General features: G+C 46.6%; 1 protein-coding gene across 2 annotated transcripts; it reads left to right on the forward strand.

Annotated features, from left to right (window-relative positions):
* The first annotated feature begins 4,627 nt into the window (after positions 1-4,627).
* FKBP4 (FKBP prolyl isomerase 4) lies at positions 4,628-14,023 on the forward strand. 2 transcript variants are annotated; one of them, XM_081084255.1, is made up of 11 exons: positions 4,628-4,959; positions 7,238-7,382; positions 7,834-7,976; positions 8,791-8,911; positions 9,179-9,335; positions 10,261-10,351; positions 10,454-10,537; positions 10,796-10,981; positions 11,518-11,757; positions 12,999-13,085; positions 13,700-14,023. In XM_081084255.1, the coding sequence occupies exons 1-11, from the start codon at positions 4,855-4,857 to the stop codon at positions 13,934-13,936; spliced, it is 1,596 nt and encodes a 531-aa protein (XP_080940381.1). In that variant the 5' UTR covers positions 4,628-4,854; the 3' UTR covers positions 13,937-14,023. The 2 variants fall into 2 exon arrangements, with proteins under 2 accessions (XP_080940381.1, XP_080940382.1); XM_081084256.1 differs by lacking the exon at positions 13,700-14,023 and having other exon boundaries at positions 12,999-13,254.
* Positions 14,024-16,314: the final 2,291 nt, after the last annotated feature.

Below are 16,314 nucleotides of genomic sequence, written 5' to 3' on the forward strand. Positions count from 1 at the left end.
CCCCAACACAGCAGAATATACATTCTTCTCAAGTGCATATGGATCATTCACAAAGATAGACCACATGTCAGGACACAAAACAAGCCTCTACAAGTTCAAGAAGATTGAAATCTTATCAAGCATCTTCTCATATCACAGTGGAATGAAATTAAAAATCAACTACAGTAAAAACACCCAAAAACATTCAAACACATGGAGGCTAAATAGCATGTTATTAAACAATGAATGGGTTACCAACAAGATCAAGGAAGAAATCAAAAACTTCATGGAAACAAATGACAATGAACACACAACAACCCAAAATCTCTGGGACACAGTAAAAGCAGTCCTGAGGAAAGTGCATAGCACAACAGGCATACCTCAAAAAACAAGAAAAATCAGTAATAAACTATGTAACCCTACAACTTAAAAAACTAGAAAGAGAACAAAAAGAAAAGCCCAGAGTAAGTAGAAGGAAGGAAATAATAAAGATTAGAGCAGAAATAAATAACATAGAGACTAAAAAAAATAAATAAATACCAAAAAAATCAATGAAACCAGGAGCTGGTTATTTGAAAGGATAAACAAAATTGATAAACTGTTAGCCAGACTTCATCAAGAAACAAAGAGAGAGGACACAAATAAATAAAATCAGAAACGAAAGTGGAGAAGTAACCACTGACACTACAGAAATACAAAGGATTGTAAGAAAATACTGTGAACAACTAAATGCCAACAAGCTGGACAATGTGAATGAAATGGACAAATTCCTAGAAAAATATAATCTCCCAAAACTGAATCAGGAAGAATCAGAAAACCTGAATAGGCCAATAACAATTGATGAAATTGAGCAGCAATCAAAAAACTCCCACCCAAAAATAATAATAATAAATAAATAAATAATTTAATAAAAATAAAAACTCCCACCAAACAAAAGCCTAGGTCCAGACAGCTTCACAAGGGAGTTTTACCAAACATTCAAAGGAGAACTAACATCTATACTCCTCAAACTATTTCAGAAAATCCAAGAGGAATGAACACTTCTAAACTCTTTTTTGAGGCTACCATGATCCTAATTCCAAAACCAGATAAAGACACTATAAAGAAAGAGAATTACAGGCCAATATCCCTGATGAACATAGATGCTAAAATCCTCAACAAAATATTAGCAAATCAGATCCAGCAATATATTTAAAAGATCATACACCAGGATCAAGTGGGATTTATTCCAGGGATGCAAGGCTGGTACAATATTCACAAATCAATAAATGTGACACATTACATAAACAAATTGAAAGACAAAAATCACATGGTCATATCAATAGACACAGAGAAAGCCTTTGACAAAATCCACCACCCATTTTTGGTAAAAACTCTCAGCAAAGAGATCGAGCACATCCCAACATGATAAAGGTCATATATGACAAACCTACAGCCAACGTCATACTCAATGGGCAAAAACTAAAACCATTTCGTCTAAGAACAGGAACAAGACAGGGATGCCCACTTTCACCACTCCTGCTTGACATCGTACTAGAAGTGCTAGCCATAGTAATCAGACAAGAAGAAGAAATAAAAGGCATCCAAATTGGAAAAGAAGAAGTTTTGGATATGTGCCCTAAACAGAAATCGAACTCCTCATTTTGGACGATGCTCCAACTAACTGAGCCACACCAGCCAGTGCTTTGGTATTACATTTTTGACATAAATCATAATGGTAATGTTCTAATTCCTAGCTTGGGTGGTATATTACCAAGGTTTATTACATTGGTGTTTTACATAACATGTGTTTACATGTATATACATACACACATTCTTATCTCTCATTTTTTTAAATGATCCAAATATTATATAATTTTTTAAATATTTAATAGCACTGGCAGTCTAAGAAGAAAAAATAGCAACTTTAAAAAACAAGGGGTTTTCATGTGTGAAAGATGGCCCTTGCATTAGGAAGATGAGCTCAGGACGGCTCATTTTGGCAATAAAATTTCTAACCGTAGCATGAGTCATCTGCAGAGTATGGTGGATGATTTTTTTTAAGTGTGCTCTCTTTCTCCAGCAAAAGGGGAAATTTTCGGAAGGATTTTACATGACTGAATGATACTGAATGAAAATAATTACATTGTTAAATATCTTTGATGAGAAAAGTAATTCAAACAGTGGGTGGGAGGAAGGGGTTAGGAAGAGGAGGGAGAGTACAGAACATCTGTACACGTTCTACACTGCATATCTGTTAAATTTTACAATTGGAAGAATATAACATAAATAACCAGAAAAAAAAATCTAGAAACACTAAGATCCTGCTCTGAGATTGAAGAACCCCAACGCCTACTGCCCCTCACTCCCCACCCCATCTCCCAGCCCCCGCAGCTACTCACTCACTGAATGGGGAAAGAACTTTTTTGCTAGAAACCTTTCCCTCTTATCCTTCCCCTTCCCCTCCAATCTTGTCTTTCCCCTCTCTTACAGATGTTTGCATTCTTAGCACTTTGTTCCCATCTCCACTATTGCACTTACCACACCATGCTAGAGAGCTGACATACGTTTCTTCCTCTTTAACCATCACAACTACTCTCATCAACAGATGTTACTATCCCCATAACCTGCCCCAAATCAAATGGTTAGTACATGGGCGACCCAATGCATATGCTTGTTCTACTGCTATTGTGTGTTTATACAATGACAAGCACAGCTTAAGTACTTGATTAATGCGTGCTGACAGGAAGTAAAAGACACAGACTTATGCTATTTGCTTCCAATGAAGAAATATGTTCAGAAAAGCATTACTTTAAAAGTGAACTTTTCTCTTCTACCCTAACTTGTTCTTCCAAATAAACCCAGTGGCCCTAGCATTGAAAGAAACCAGCACATGTTGAGAATAAGCAGGTTCATAAGCCAACAACAAAATAACTGCCAAACAGGCAAGCCAAGCACCCTGCCCTCCTTCCCTGTCTCCTGGAGTCTTAGAGGGTTGGGGCACTGTTACTTCCTTCTTACCCTACTAAGGAAAGTGTAGAAAATAAATAGATTTACCCCTAGTGAGTCAATCTTCTCCCCCAGTATCCTCCCAGGGTCTCCTCAGTCATCTAATAAGAAATGTTATAGTTGTGGCTAAACTCATTTGCTGTAAATTGCTGGAGAAGACAGTTTCATTTCTTCTGCATCTCTTTCCAGTAAAGTTTGATCAGGAAGAACTATGATGAATTATTAAATTACATTAAATTACTGAAATTTTATCTGTAACTGCCTTTATGATTACCTATCTAAATGGGACAGTTTGTGTACAATAGCCAAGTGCCAGGTCCAGAGCCAGGGCTCAAAATAAAGTTTTATTATTATTATTATTGGAATACAAATTCATAATAGCCAATGATTATTTTATATCACTCACCAGGCAACAGTAAACTGGGATTAAGCCCTAGCTGGTCTGGCTCAATAGACAGAGCACTGGCCAGTGGACTGAAGGTCTTGGGTTCGATTCCGGTCAAGGGCACATACCTCAGTTGCAGGCTCCATCCTCTGCCCCATTGGGGCTCATGCGGGAGGCAACCTACCCATGTACATCTCTCACATTAGATGTTTCTCTCTGTCTCTCCCCCTCCGGTCCACCCTAAAAATCAATGGAAAAAATATCCTCGAGTGAGGATTTAAAATAATTTAAAAATAAGCACTCAATAAAAGATAAACGGGTTAAGTTCTGAGCAAAATTAAGACCCTCTCCAGAAGGATCTTTTGGTCGAAAAGCTATTGTTCGGGTAACTAGGTATTGCAGAGCTTTGACCCACCACACAGATGCTCTGCACTCCACAGGCAGTTGATAAACACTTGGGAATCAAGTATTGAGAAAATATACCTTGCCACAGGTCTTTCGTAAAATGGAATGACTTTTTTCGTGAGCTGAAACCATTTCTGTTTTTAAGTATTAACCGAAAGAGCAGTTTTATTATTGTCCCGGACAGACCATTAAATATGGCCCCGGTGTAAGAATCCTTAGCTCAGCGGGTCGTTTCTTGCAAATCGGCTACTCCACGCGGTGTGAAGAACTGAAGGCCGCACATCTTCCGGGCTCTGGGGAAGTCGAGGCTGCTCTCGCCCAATTCTGTGCATTTGGGGTAAGCGCTGCTTATTCCCGGCCACTCCCCCGCTTCCCTTCCTGACGTGTTCCCCATTTCGTTGAGTGTGCACGCCCAGTGAGCACGGAGAGGCCTTGCCGTCTAGTGTTTACGGTCGGCATTTATGAATATGCGCGCCTACGGTCCCGGGGAGACCGACGCGCTGCCACTCACAGCCGCTACGCAGCTCTGCACACACCGCGCGGCGGGCTGCAGAGTACAGGACGGATCTGGGTGGCAGGCTAGGGACTGAGTGATGTAGGGGCATCGAGAAGGCTCTGGAAGAATCCGGTTAGATCGGGAAGCGGCCGAGGGAGGCCGAGGGAGAGCGTGTGGCTGGGGGAAGGCCGGTCCCCAGAGCCCGAGGGTCCCAGGAGTAGGGGCCGCGGACCCGGTCGCCAGCAGGAGGAAACTGCGCCCACAGCACTGGAACCGGCTCCGCCGCCGCCGTCTCCAGAAACTTCTCCACCCCCACCCGCTTCGTCTCTCGCTCCCGCCCCGGCTCCTCCCAGCCCCTCCCTCCGCGGTGGGGTGGGACCAATCGCTCCAGCGGCCGCTCGGTACCCACCTCCTCCCGCTCCCCCGCCGGACTCGCTGCGACCCGCGAGCGCAGGAGGCGGAGGGCTCGCGCAGCGGACCAGATCGCAGGTCGGAGCCCGCGAGCCGGCGCCCGCAGCCCCGTGCAGACAGGCCGGCGGCCGAGAGGGTTTGGCGCGCGCCCAAGACCCAGCTCCCTGAGTAAACGGCGCACGGAGCGGCTATGACCGCCGAGGAGATGAAGGCGGCCGAGACCGGAGCGCCGTCCGCGCCGCTGCGAATCGAAGGAGTGGACATCAGCCCCAAGCAGGATGAAGGCGTGCTGAAGGTGAGGGCGGGAGGCGCCGGGGAACCGGGGCCGCCGGGGGCCGCCGAGCCCCCTCGCAGCCGCCCTCCCACCGCGCCTGGAAGCCCCCGGCCGGGCACAGGGGCCACAGGGGGCGGAGGGGAGGGGACGGCCGCCCCTGCAGCCTCTCCCGACAGTCGTTGAGTGGTCGTGCAGCCACCGACTGGTTGCAACGCCTTCCTGGACTGGGCTGCGTAGTTTGGAGTGAGAGGGCGGCCGCGGGCTCGGAAGGGGGTGGCCTAGGTGCGCGGCCCTGCCCTGGACCATTTTCCGGCCCCCTTGGAAGCCTGTAGTCGGGGCTCAGGCCCCCGGCCCTGCAGCGCCAACTCCGGCGTGCGCGTGCCGCGGGGAGGGGGCGGGGAGAAGCGGGAGGAATGGGGCGCGGCGGTGCACGCGAGCAGAAGCTCGGGGGCCCTGGGCAGCCACGCCGCCCCTCCCTCACCTCATTTCTAGCTCCTTCCCTGCCTGCAGCAGCCGGGAAGGCCTATGGCCGCCTTCGTCGGTGGTGGTGCGAGAACTCGCCTACTAGCGCTAGCAATTAGTTAGCGGGGACTTGAAGCGGGTTACAAGAGTTATTTCCTGACCGAGAGGCTTGTGTGCAACTTCGTGCCTGGGCCTGGCCGCGAGGAAGGTTCTGGCGCCCTCCGCCCTCTCATTAACCCCTTTCTAAAGGTTGGGACTTAGCTAGGTCACCCGCTCAGCCATGCTGTCCCCCTCCCGCAAGCCTCGGGAAAACCAGGGAGCGGTGCATGCCGGGACCTGTAGTTCCCCTCCCACCTCGGATCCCCCGCCTTTCCTGATTTGGGGCTTGGGGTGTGGGGTGTGGTACCGAGAGGAGGTGCTTTGCTTGGGAGCCTGGTGCAGTGTAACCGCCAACTGCAAATAGCCCGAGTAAAGGTGGTGTCAGGGACTCGGGGAGCAAGGCAACTTGACCTGGGTCAGGACAACCACCGGTGGTTCAGAGCAGGTTCTGCGGAGTCCAGGATAGCGAAATCCTAGCCCGGATCTCATGCCCACCGCCTAACGCCACGTGTGTGTGTGTGTGTGTGTGTGTGTCCCCACCCGCGCGCGTGTGCTCCTGGACAGACCTCCAGGAGCCCAGCCCCTACCTAGTCCAGAAATGCATTCTAGATCTTGGAATCTCAAGCTGCTCTCCCAGTGGGCATGTGGCTTCCCCTTATCTCTCCAGTGTCCTGTTGATTTCTACAAGGAAGGGTCAGTTCCCCTTTTATCCTCCACTCCTTTCCCTTAACTTTTCTACTCCTTTATCCCTTGTCCATTCTATCTTGGAAATTTTCCTTAAGAGGACAGTGAAAACACCTACCAGGTTGCCCATGGAGGGACCTTTTCTAAATGTTAAGGAAGAGAAGCAGAGACTTATGAATTCCTGGGAAATACCCTTAGCCCAGAAATGGAGGACTTAAACCAGCCTACCAGTTTGGAATGCCCATGTTCTGAGTCACAGTTTAGGGCCTGACACCTGTACTCATCTGTAATCCTATATAATAAAAGGGTAATATGCAAATTGACCGTTCAACAGAACAACCAGTCGCTATGATGCACACTGACCACCAGAGGGCAAATGCTCAACGCAGGAGCTGCCCCCAGCCCGTAGGCCTGATCTGGGCCTGCCAGACACCCCCTCAATCCTTTTCCCCAGCCAGCAGGCTCCAATCACCCGATGGCAGCCAGGGAACCAGGAGTGGATTGTGGCGGGGAGTGGGGCCAGTTGCCAGCAGCCTGAAGATGGCCCTGATCGCAGGCCAGGCCTAGGGACTGTGTCCATGCACAAATTTTGTGCGCCAGGCCTCTAGTCTGGTATATTCCTTTTAATCTTTTGGACTTTTCATTTCTCATATTCCTCTCCTTATATCCAAATCAGACCTTGATCTGATGGTCACTGGCATTTAGAAAGAATGAGAAAACAGAGCATAAATACTTCTTTGCTGCTGCTATAAATTTTACCAATTTAATCCTCCAACAACTCAGAAAGGGATTATCATCACTACTTTACAAATAAGATTTAGAGAGTTTGAGTGTCTCCAGTTTTTCAAACCAAGTCATATCACACCTCAAGAAAGATTGGGAGGTCAGTTGGCTTCTAGCCAAGCTTGGTATCAGAATCCTTTGAGGATTGGTCCTTTGAATCTATTCATAAGGAGGCAGAAGACCTCTATGTTCCTGTCAGGGGTGTGCAGGCAGTTTTTTGCTTCTTTCTACCCCTATCTCTGGGGATTCACCTTCTCCCCCTTCTTCCCAGGTCATCAAGCGAGAGGGCATGGGCACAGAGATGCCCATGATTGGGGACCGAGTCTTCGTTCACTACACTGGCTGGCTATTAGACGGTACCAAGTTTGACTCCAGTCTGGACCGCAAAGACAAATTCTCCTTTGACCTGGGAAAAGGTAGGCAAAACCTAGGCTTGGTAGATAGGCTTTGAGGAGGGTGTAAGCTGTTACGAGTGTAAAACATATTTTCAGAAGCTTAAGGAGGAATGGTATATTACAGACTGTTGATTTTGTTGTTATTGTTACTCCTTTTTCTTCCACTGTCCTGTAACTGTATTGATTCCTCTCTCTTTTCCCCTGATCACCTCTGAATACCTCACTTCCTCTTCAGGAGTGAACCGCTCTGTTTCTTAAACTCCTTTGTTCTAGAGTTGAGTGTGTGTTGTTGTCTTTTTGTTTGTTTGTTTTAAGAGGCCTAGGACGACAGCATTGGTTGCAATCAAGTTTTCTACCTTTCTGGTCCCATTTCAAAAGATTGTCCAGCTTCCCCTTGGAATGGATTCTGAGGCCACTGAGCCCTGAGTCACGTCCCTACCAAGGAGGACCTGTTTGCTCTCTGTACCTACAGGGGAGGTCATCAAGGCTTGGGACATTGCTGTAGCAACCATGAAGGTGGGAGAAGTATGTCGCATCACCTGCAAACCAGACTATGCCTACGGGTTGGCAGGTAGCCCTCCGAAGATCCCTTCCAATGCCACACTTGTGTTTGAGGTAAATGTCCGGCCAGAGAGCAAGGCAAAGAGCCAGCGTTATCTCAGCTCAGGGTCTGGCTGCCCTCCAGTCCTTCCTGCTGCTTAGAGACAATGTAGCCAAACCTGAGGGCCTGGCCTTTAAGGGGAAAAGAGAAATGCACATAGCTTACTGCTACCAGAATGTGGGCTGTGATGGAGATTTCAGGTGGGAAGAGGTGGCCACGAATCCTTTTTCAAACTCGAAGCAGGATAATGGGTTGAGACATGTTTATCTCAAAAGCAGTGCCCATAGGAGATGGGGTATAACTTTAACTGAAATGAGTCTGGAGGTCAGAATCTGCATGCAGTTATGAATGACAGTATAGAATTGGCACCTAGAGATCAGAGGTGGGGAGAGATGCCTCCCTCCATGGGTCAAGATAGTGAGGGACGTTTTCACTTGACACCATTCAGTCTGAAGGTAGTTGAGCCCTAATGGCCACTAACACTTGGAGAATGTTCAGAAAATTACTGGGAGATGTTGGGTCATTTCTAATGCCTGTCAGATTGGGCATCTCAATTAACCAAGTTAGGATTGTCTGGAACATATCCTTACTATGTGGATCAGGTAGTAAATAGATTGATCTCCTCAGGTTAATCTCTGTGGCCTGCCTCTACCAAAGTTAACACCTAGAGCAGATCTTGACAACTAAGCAAAAGTGTCACTTTGTCCACTCCTAGTGTGGCTGACCTAGTCTAGCAGTTACTAGGGACTCTTCTGAATAAAAGTTGTATATCACTGTTGATGAGTTAGTGCTGAAAGGAGTTGTGTCACCTTACATCTTTCCCCACAGGTGGAGTTATTTGAGTTCAAGGGAGAGGACCTGACAGAAGAGGAAGATGGTGGAATCATCCGGAGAATACGGACTCGGGGCGAAGGCTATGCCAAGCCCAATGAGGGTGCTATTGTAGAGGGTGAGACGGTAGTCTGGTTTTAATTTGGTTTCTGATACTTAGTCTCTGGGTGGCTTTGGGCAAGTCACTTCCTTTCCCTGATCCTCTTTTCTTGTCTATAAAATGACAATTGGGCATATCTTCTTAATTATCCCCTCAAGTCTGAGAACACAGCCAGGGCATTCTGGGGGCAAGAAGTGATGCGGTAATAAGAGTTAGGCTCATAGCATCCTTCTTCAATCACCTGCCCACTCACACACCTGGTACATTGCCTCTCTTGCATGCCAGTCGCACTGGAAGGGTACTACAAGGACCAGATTTTTGATCAGCGGGAGCTCCACTTTGAGATCGGCGAGGGTGAGAGTCTGGATCTGCCTTGTGGGCTGGAGAAAGCCATTCAGCACATGGAAAAAGGAGAACATTCCATTGTGCACCTCAAGCCCAGGTGAGGAATGGGCACTTTGTAGAGGAGGTGGGTGAACCAAGGTCAGAGATCTACATGTCCACAGTGAGTCGTATAACTGGCGATGTGTATCCTTTCCTCTGCATGTGTTCACTACCCCCACAGCTTCATTAGTGTTCACGATGCCTCTGGGCACACCAAACATAGGCCATTATGATCTCTTTGCTGTATTTAGGAATGTGGCCACAATTGTCCACATCTCCTTGGATCAGAATGTAATCTTTTCAGTCATGGCTGCTACAGGCTCTCTCTCTTCTTTATTTATTTATATATATATGTATGTATTTTTTTTTAATTGATTTCAGATAGGAAGAGAGTGAGAGATGGAAACATCAATGATGAGAAAGTATCATTGACTGGCTGCCTCCTGCAGCCAGGGGGCCTACTGGGGATTAAGCCCGCAACTTGAGCATGTCCCTTTGACTGGAATCGAACCTGGGACCTTCCAGTCTGCAGTTCAGTGCTCTATCCACTGAGCCTAACCAGCTAGGGCAACTCTCTCTACTGACATCAAGATTTCCATCTCCCATGAATTCCTTCACTCATAAATGACATTTATTGAAACACACCTACTCTGTGCCAGACACAATGCTGGAAATTCCTAGGTATTGAGAGACATTGTTCCTGCCATCTATTGACTCATTTTTCAGTGAGATGCCATTTAAATTCGTAATCATGCCAGTATGTAGTATGAGTTATTCCAAGGGTATGTAAGATACTAAGAGACCAACTGATTGTGTAAAGACGTCAGGGAAGATTTTGCTAAATAGGAAACATTTGAACCAGGTTTCAAGGGATGGGGAGGTACTTCCAGGAAACAGATAATAAAGCCTTTTCCGTGGAGCAGGTTAAATGTTGCTGAGATAACCTAGAGCTTTTTTTGTTTGTTTTGTTTTTGTCCCCACAGCTATGCTTTTGGCAGTGTTGGGAAAGAAAAGTTCCAAATCCCACCAAATGCTGACCTGAAATACGAAATCCAGCTCAAGAGTTTTGAGAAGGTGAGTTTACTCAAGGCCTTCCCTATCCTGGAGTCAGTTCCCACCCTGCAAGTGATTCTCTGGGGTAACTGACAGTTGTGTTTCTTCCTTGGGGGACGGCAGGCCAAGGAGTCTTGGGAGATGAATTCAGAGGAGAAGCTGGAACAAAGCACCATAGTGAAAGAGCGGGGCACTGTGTACTTCAAGGTGAGCCGGCAGCCATGGTCCAGAGGATACCCTTCCCCCGATGGCTGAGGTCATCTTCTGGCAGGGAGTAGACAAGTGGCACCTGCAGTCTTCACTGAGTGTATCTGAGCCAGCTGGTCTTGCTGGCGGGGGGGAGGGGGAGGGGGTCATGGGTGGGCAGGACTCTCTTAGGCCCAGAGGCCCACTGGTGTCTGCCAGGTATGACAGCCTGATGCCACTGGATCTGTGCTGTATGCCTGAACCTCCTTCCCATTCTAGGAAGGCAAGTACAAGCAAGCTTTGCTGCAGTACAAGAAGATTGTGTCCTGGCTGGAATACGAGTCCAGTTTCTCTGATGAGGAAGCACAAAAGGCACGGGCCCTTCGGCTGGCCTCCCATCTCAACCTGGCCATGTGTCATCTGAAACTACAGGCCTTCACAGCTGCCATTGAAAGCTGTAACAAGGTGAGGCCCCTTTAAAGCAGACATGGGAGCAACATTCACAGGCAAGGTTGGGGTGAGCTGCCAGCATGTCTGAATCTTGCCCTCAGTGACTAGGGTAGGAGTAAGCAGGGTGGAACATTGGGAGCTCAGAGATTAAGGCCCAGAGGCAGGAGATAGGAGAAGCAAGTGCCTTGGCTTCAGTGGTGGGAGGCAGTTGACCCAGAGATGGAAGGAAACACTGGATGGTAAGAGCTGCTTAAGTGTTTTGTTCACCCTGGTTCTTAGCTTTTCCCTCTTACATACTTGCTTTATTCTAAAGAGAATGGAAATGTTGTCAGAGGTCCTTCTCCCATCTGAAGACCTCTCTTCCCTCTCTGCCTCTTGGACTAAATGAGGTTCTTCCCTAGACCTTGGTCTTTTCCATTTAATGCTCCAAGACTCATTCTTTCTGGAGTAGAGCCAGCGGTTTCCATTCTCCATCATCCTCTGGAACCCAGTCTTAGCCAGATAAACTACAGTAGCTGAGGTCTCACTGTTGCTTCCTCCCTCATCATTAGGCCTTGGAGCTGGAGAGCAACAATGAGAAGGGCCTTTTCCGCCGGGGAGAGGCCCACCTGGCAGTGAATGACTTTGACTTGGCACGGGCTGACTTCCAGAAGGTCCTGCAGCTCTACCCCAGCAACAAAGCCGCTAAGGCCCAGCTGGCTGTCTGCCATCAGCGGATCCGCAAGCAGCTTGCACGGGAGAAGAAGCTCTATGCCAATATGTTTGAGAGGCTCGCTGAGGAAGAGAACAAGGTGAGGATCAGGACAGACACAGGGACGAGTAATGTCTCTATTTGCCCATCTCATTTCCTCGTCCCTCTGCCCAACCCAGCTGTTGTGGGCTCTTTGTGATTGTCTGTGCCAGTTCTGGCAACCAGAAGTGGCCCTCATCCCTGGAGCAGTCGTGTGGGTGTTCCTCAGTGAGAACCCCTGCTGGCGGGGCCAGCGCTCCTCATTGGTCAGGGCTGGAAACCCACTTGCAAGCCTTAGAGGCCAGGAGTTGGTGCTGAGTGTGCTTTCCAACGTAAGTTCTCTCTGCCTTTTTAAAACACAGGTTTTAAACATCTATTTTAAAGTAGTAATACATTTACATGCTTCAAATTGTACAAAAGAAAGTGTAGTAAAAAGCCTCCCACCATCCAAAAGCAACTGATATTACCAGTTCTTGTATCGTTCCAGTATGTTCAGTACATGTACAACCAGATACATTGATGTTTTCTCCCTTTTTCCTAATAAAAAGTAACATGCTCTATTTTCTGGACTATGCTTTCTTATCATCATACTTGAATACTTACTTTACATCTACAGCCAAAAGAGCTTTCACATCCTTCCTTATGCTTATATAGTATGCCACTGCATAGATACATCATATCTCACTGACCCCACTCCCTGTCTCCAGTCTTCGGTGTTCTAGACCAGCATTGTCCTGTAGAAATATGCAGGCCATAAATAATTTTTAAATTTTCCATTAGCTATGTTAAAAAGAAACAGGTGAAATTAATTTTAATACTATTTCGTTGACCCAATTTATCTAAATATTAAACATGTTTGAAAATTGCATTTATATATTTTCAAACTAATTCATCAAAATCCAATATGTATGTTAGACTTAAAACACATCAATTTGAGCTAGCCAATTTAAAGTGCTCAGTAGCCACATGTAGTAGCTACCATGGTGGACAAGTACAGACTAAACAGTATTGCAGTGAATGATTTTATAAATTCATAGTTTTGTGCAGGTGTATCTTTAGGACATATCTAGAAAGGGAACTGTGTTGATGTGATTCTGCTAGAAGTTAATGTATATGTGTTTTTACTTAGGGAATGAGTATTTGTGGGTACAGACTATATACATGGTGACAGGGTGCTAGGTGTGTGGCACCAGACCAGATGAGTGCAGGCAGGCAAGAGTTGAGGACATGAAATAAAAGTCAGCCTTCTCATCAGGTGACTAGCTAAATGAGAGCTGGAATTCATCCTCTTTCTTTTTGCAGGCCAAGGCAGCAATAGCTGCAGGAGACCGTCACACTGATGCAGAAATGAAGGACGAGCCAAAGGATGTGGCAGGGAGCCAACCTCAGGTGGAGACGGAAGCATAGCCTCTCCCAGCCCTATTTCTGCAGCTGCCTGCTTCCCCTGCTCCCTTCTCTGCTCCACCCTGTTTGTTTTGTAAAAACTGAAGAAATTTGAGTGAATTAGACCTTTATTTTTCTATCTGGTTGGATGATGGCTTTGGGGGAAGGGGGAAAGGAGGAGTAGACTGGGGGGTTGAGGTGGGGTATCATTTTAGGTGTTTTCATCCCCTCTTCCCCTCCTCCTTCTCCCATTACATATGAATGGATGTCCACACACACATCAGAATGTTAATTTATTTTGCTTCTTTTTGCTATGCCTGTTTTTCAAATGGTAGAAGGATGTTAGTAGGGATGTGGGGTTGGATGTGAAATCAGGGTGGAGAGGATACCTCCTTGGGCAGCCATTTTCCTCCCCCTTTCCTCCTCCCTGTCCATTTCCAAACATGTAAACTCCATGTGGGTGCTAGGGGCATGGGAAAAACCACTGTTGTGCCCATTACTTCTCCATTCCCTTCCTCACCCAGATGGTGTGGTTGATGCTGTCTTCTGGTGTCATGGTGACCACCCCCTGTATCCCCTTCCAGTATTTTCCTCTCCAACCTATTTCTCTTCTCAACCAGGTTGTGTCCCCATCCCCACCCCCCTCAGCCTCTTCTCTGCACGTTGCTGAAGGTCCAGGCTCACCTCAAGTTCTACACTTGAGCAATAAAGTGGAAACAATAAAACCTGGGTGTCAGGCAGTCCTTTTTGTTTTGGCCTCAGAGGGTGGGCATGGGGGGCTCCATTATGGCGGTAAAATTGACAGAGTTGCCCTAAACAGTTTGGCTCAGTGGATAGAGCATCAGCCTGCGGACTGAAGGGTCCCAGGTTCCATTCTGGTCAAGGGCATGTACCTGGGTTGCAGGCACATCCCCAGTAGGGGGTGTACAGGAGGCAGCTGATCGATGTTTCTCTCTCATCGATGTTTCTAACTCTCTATCCCTCTCCCTTCCTCTCTGTAAAATATAAATAAAAATTTTTTAAAAACATTGACAGTCACCCGTCCCATCCCCAGTCCTGCTTGAAATGCAGCACCTGATAGAGCAGCTGTAGTTGAGCAGGTACAGCACTGCCATGCAGGGCCTCCTGGGTACTGTATAGGCTCCGAGAAGGGCCTGTGCTGAGACCTTGCCATAGGTTTCCAGCCCCCCCGCCCCAAGCAGACTGGCAGTTTTGCCAACTCTGGTTGTCTTCCCAAACACTGAGGAAGAAGGAAATATGAACTTTAAAATACAGGGACCACTTGTGTTTATTTTGAAGTTAGATTTAGCTATTTCCACCTAACTAACATAGAAAGCACAAGCTTCCTTGGTTTCTTAAGGGAAAATCCTGAAGTCATACCTATCAGACACCTTTTACACAATTAAGAGGGAAGAACAGTCCTCAAGCCAGGGAACACAGGCACTCGGGCCTGTTTCCCAGCTTTCCTGTGCCTAACAGGAAAAAACGTTTGACCCTTCACTCATATAGCATGGGGCCCCGGAGAAGCCAGGGGCACAGGGCAGTTATGCTGACCTGGCTGCAGGCCAAAGCCTACATCTATGCCCCTATCCTCTCCTGTGCAGGCTGCTGAGTAATTCCTACACAGTGACAGAGCTAGTCTCCCTACCCACAGGCCTGTACAGTTCCTTCCAGAATGTTCTTCATACTTTTACTATTGAAGGTGAACTTATGTGTGAAAAGTTTCACCTAGTCATACAGCATGGCTGGTGCTGGAGCCAGAATTAAAATTTGGGTGTTTTAGTTTCCTAGTATCACCACTTTCCCTCTTGCTAGATTCATGTCATAGTCCTAGGGCCTGGAGTTTGTGTCTCGGTCTTTTTGGTATTTCAAGATTAGACATGGCCCCCCCTGCAGCCAACAATAGGTAACCCTAGTTAACATGATGTAAACCTAGAACTGAGCCAAGAGCCTCATGTGAATTAATCTTAATCCCTGCAACCATCCTACAAAGGAGGTATTACCCTTTTTTTTTTTTATTGATTTGAGAGGAAAAAGCATTGACTTATTCTACTTATGAATTCATTGATTACATGCCCTGATGGGGGATTGAACCCACAACCTTGGCTTACTGGGATGATACCCTAACCAACTGAGCTTCCTGGCCAGGGCAGTATCACCCCATTTTACATGTGAGGAAACCAAGCCTTGGAAGTTAATGAAAGATCTGCCTGGAATATAAGATCTCTTGAACAAATCCGAAGTCAGCCATGAGGTTTCTGTGACCTTGGACAAGAGGAGCCTATTTCCTCAACTGCAAATGTAGTGAGTGGCTCTGGGCCTCACCCATAGGAAGAACTTTAAAGGTCCTGTTTCTTACCTGGGCGTCCTAGGCAGACAGAACTTGATAGGAACCTTCTGACTACTCTTGGAGGAAGAAATGGACAAAGAATCTCCCTAGAAATGTTTTCCTTTTAATGCCTCCCTTCACATAGCAGGTTTCTATTGAAACTATTGTTTGACTGTTTTGTAAAGAATATGCCACTCACACAACTGTATCCATGTCATCTAACCAGGAAGATGTACTGGTTAGGCAGTTCTGGGGAGTAAGCCAAAACCCATGCTGATAGAGTCCTTGTCTGAAACAAGACGGGCTATAGATGGTACCAGTGGAGAATGACCAACCATCCCACTAGCAAGAACAAGGACATTCCTTGGAGAGCCAAGGATCTGTCCACATGGATCTGCAGTGCGTAGTCCTGTGTTCCACTTACTGTGAATTTAATACTCAATGCACTTAAAGTAATTGACACAAGATGGGGAGAGGCATGGAATGGAAAGACTTGATTCATGAAATATTTCTCTGGAGACTCATCTTTCCTCCCTTTCTAACTTTATTTGGCTTTCTTGACAAAAGCCAAAAGGCATGATATCCAAGTTGTGATCATAATGACATGACCTTCATGGCAAAAACAGAACAAACAGAAATAGGCACCCACCAGGCACAGAAAGGTCAAGAACAAGTGATGAGGAAGATAAAACTAAGGCATTATGTAGAGCTGGGTCAGAATATGATTTAAGAGAACTGATCAAGCAAGGGCACTTGGTAACAGAAGCAGGGTGATCCTCACCTGTGTTGTGCTGGATAATTTACTTATTTATTTTTTTACAATTTCATTCAAAGGGCTGGAAAAAGAGAAGACAATTTAGAAACAGTAGTGAAAAGAAACATAATTCAAACTAGTTAACTTTACAT

This window comes from Myotis nattereri (assembly GCF_964212035.1).
Source record: "Myotis nattereri genome assembly, chromosome: 2".
In the NCBI taxonomy this organism is placed as follows: Eukaryota; Metazoa; Chordata; class Mammalia; order Chiroptera; family Vespertilionidae; genus Myotis; species Myotis nattereri.

Coding starts and splice junctions, on each gene's coding strand:
- FKBP4 (XM_081084255.1), top strand. CDS start 4,855: ATGACCGCCGAGGAGATGAAGGCGGCCGAGACCGGAGCGCCGTCCGCG. Junction 7,383..7,833: donor CTCCTTTGACCTGGGAAAAG/GTAGGCAAAACC, acceptor CTGTACCTACAG/GGGAGGTCATCAAGGCTTGG. Junction 11,758..12,998: donor TCGCTGAGGAAGAGAACAAG/GTGAGGATCAGG, acceptor TTCTTTTTGCAG/GCCAAGGCAGCAATAGCTGC.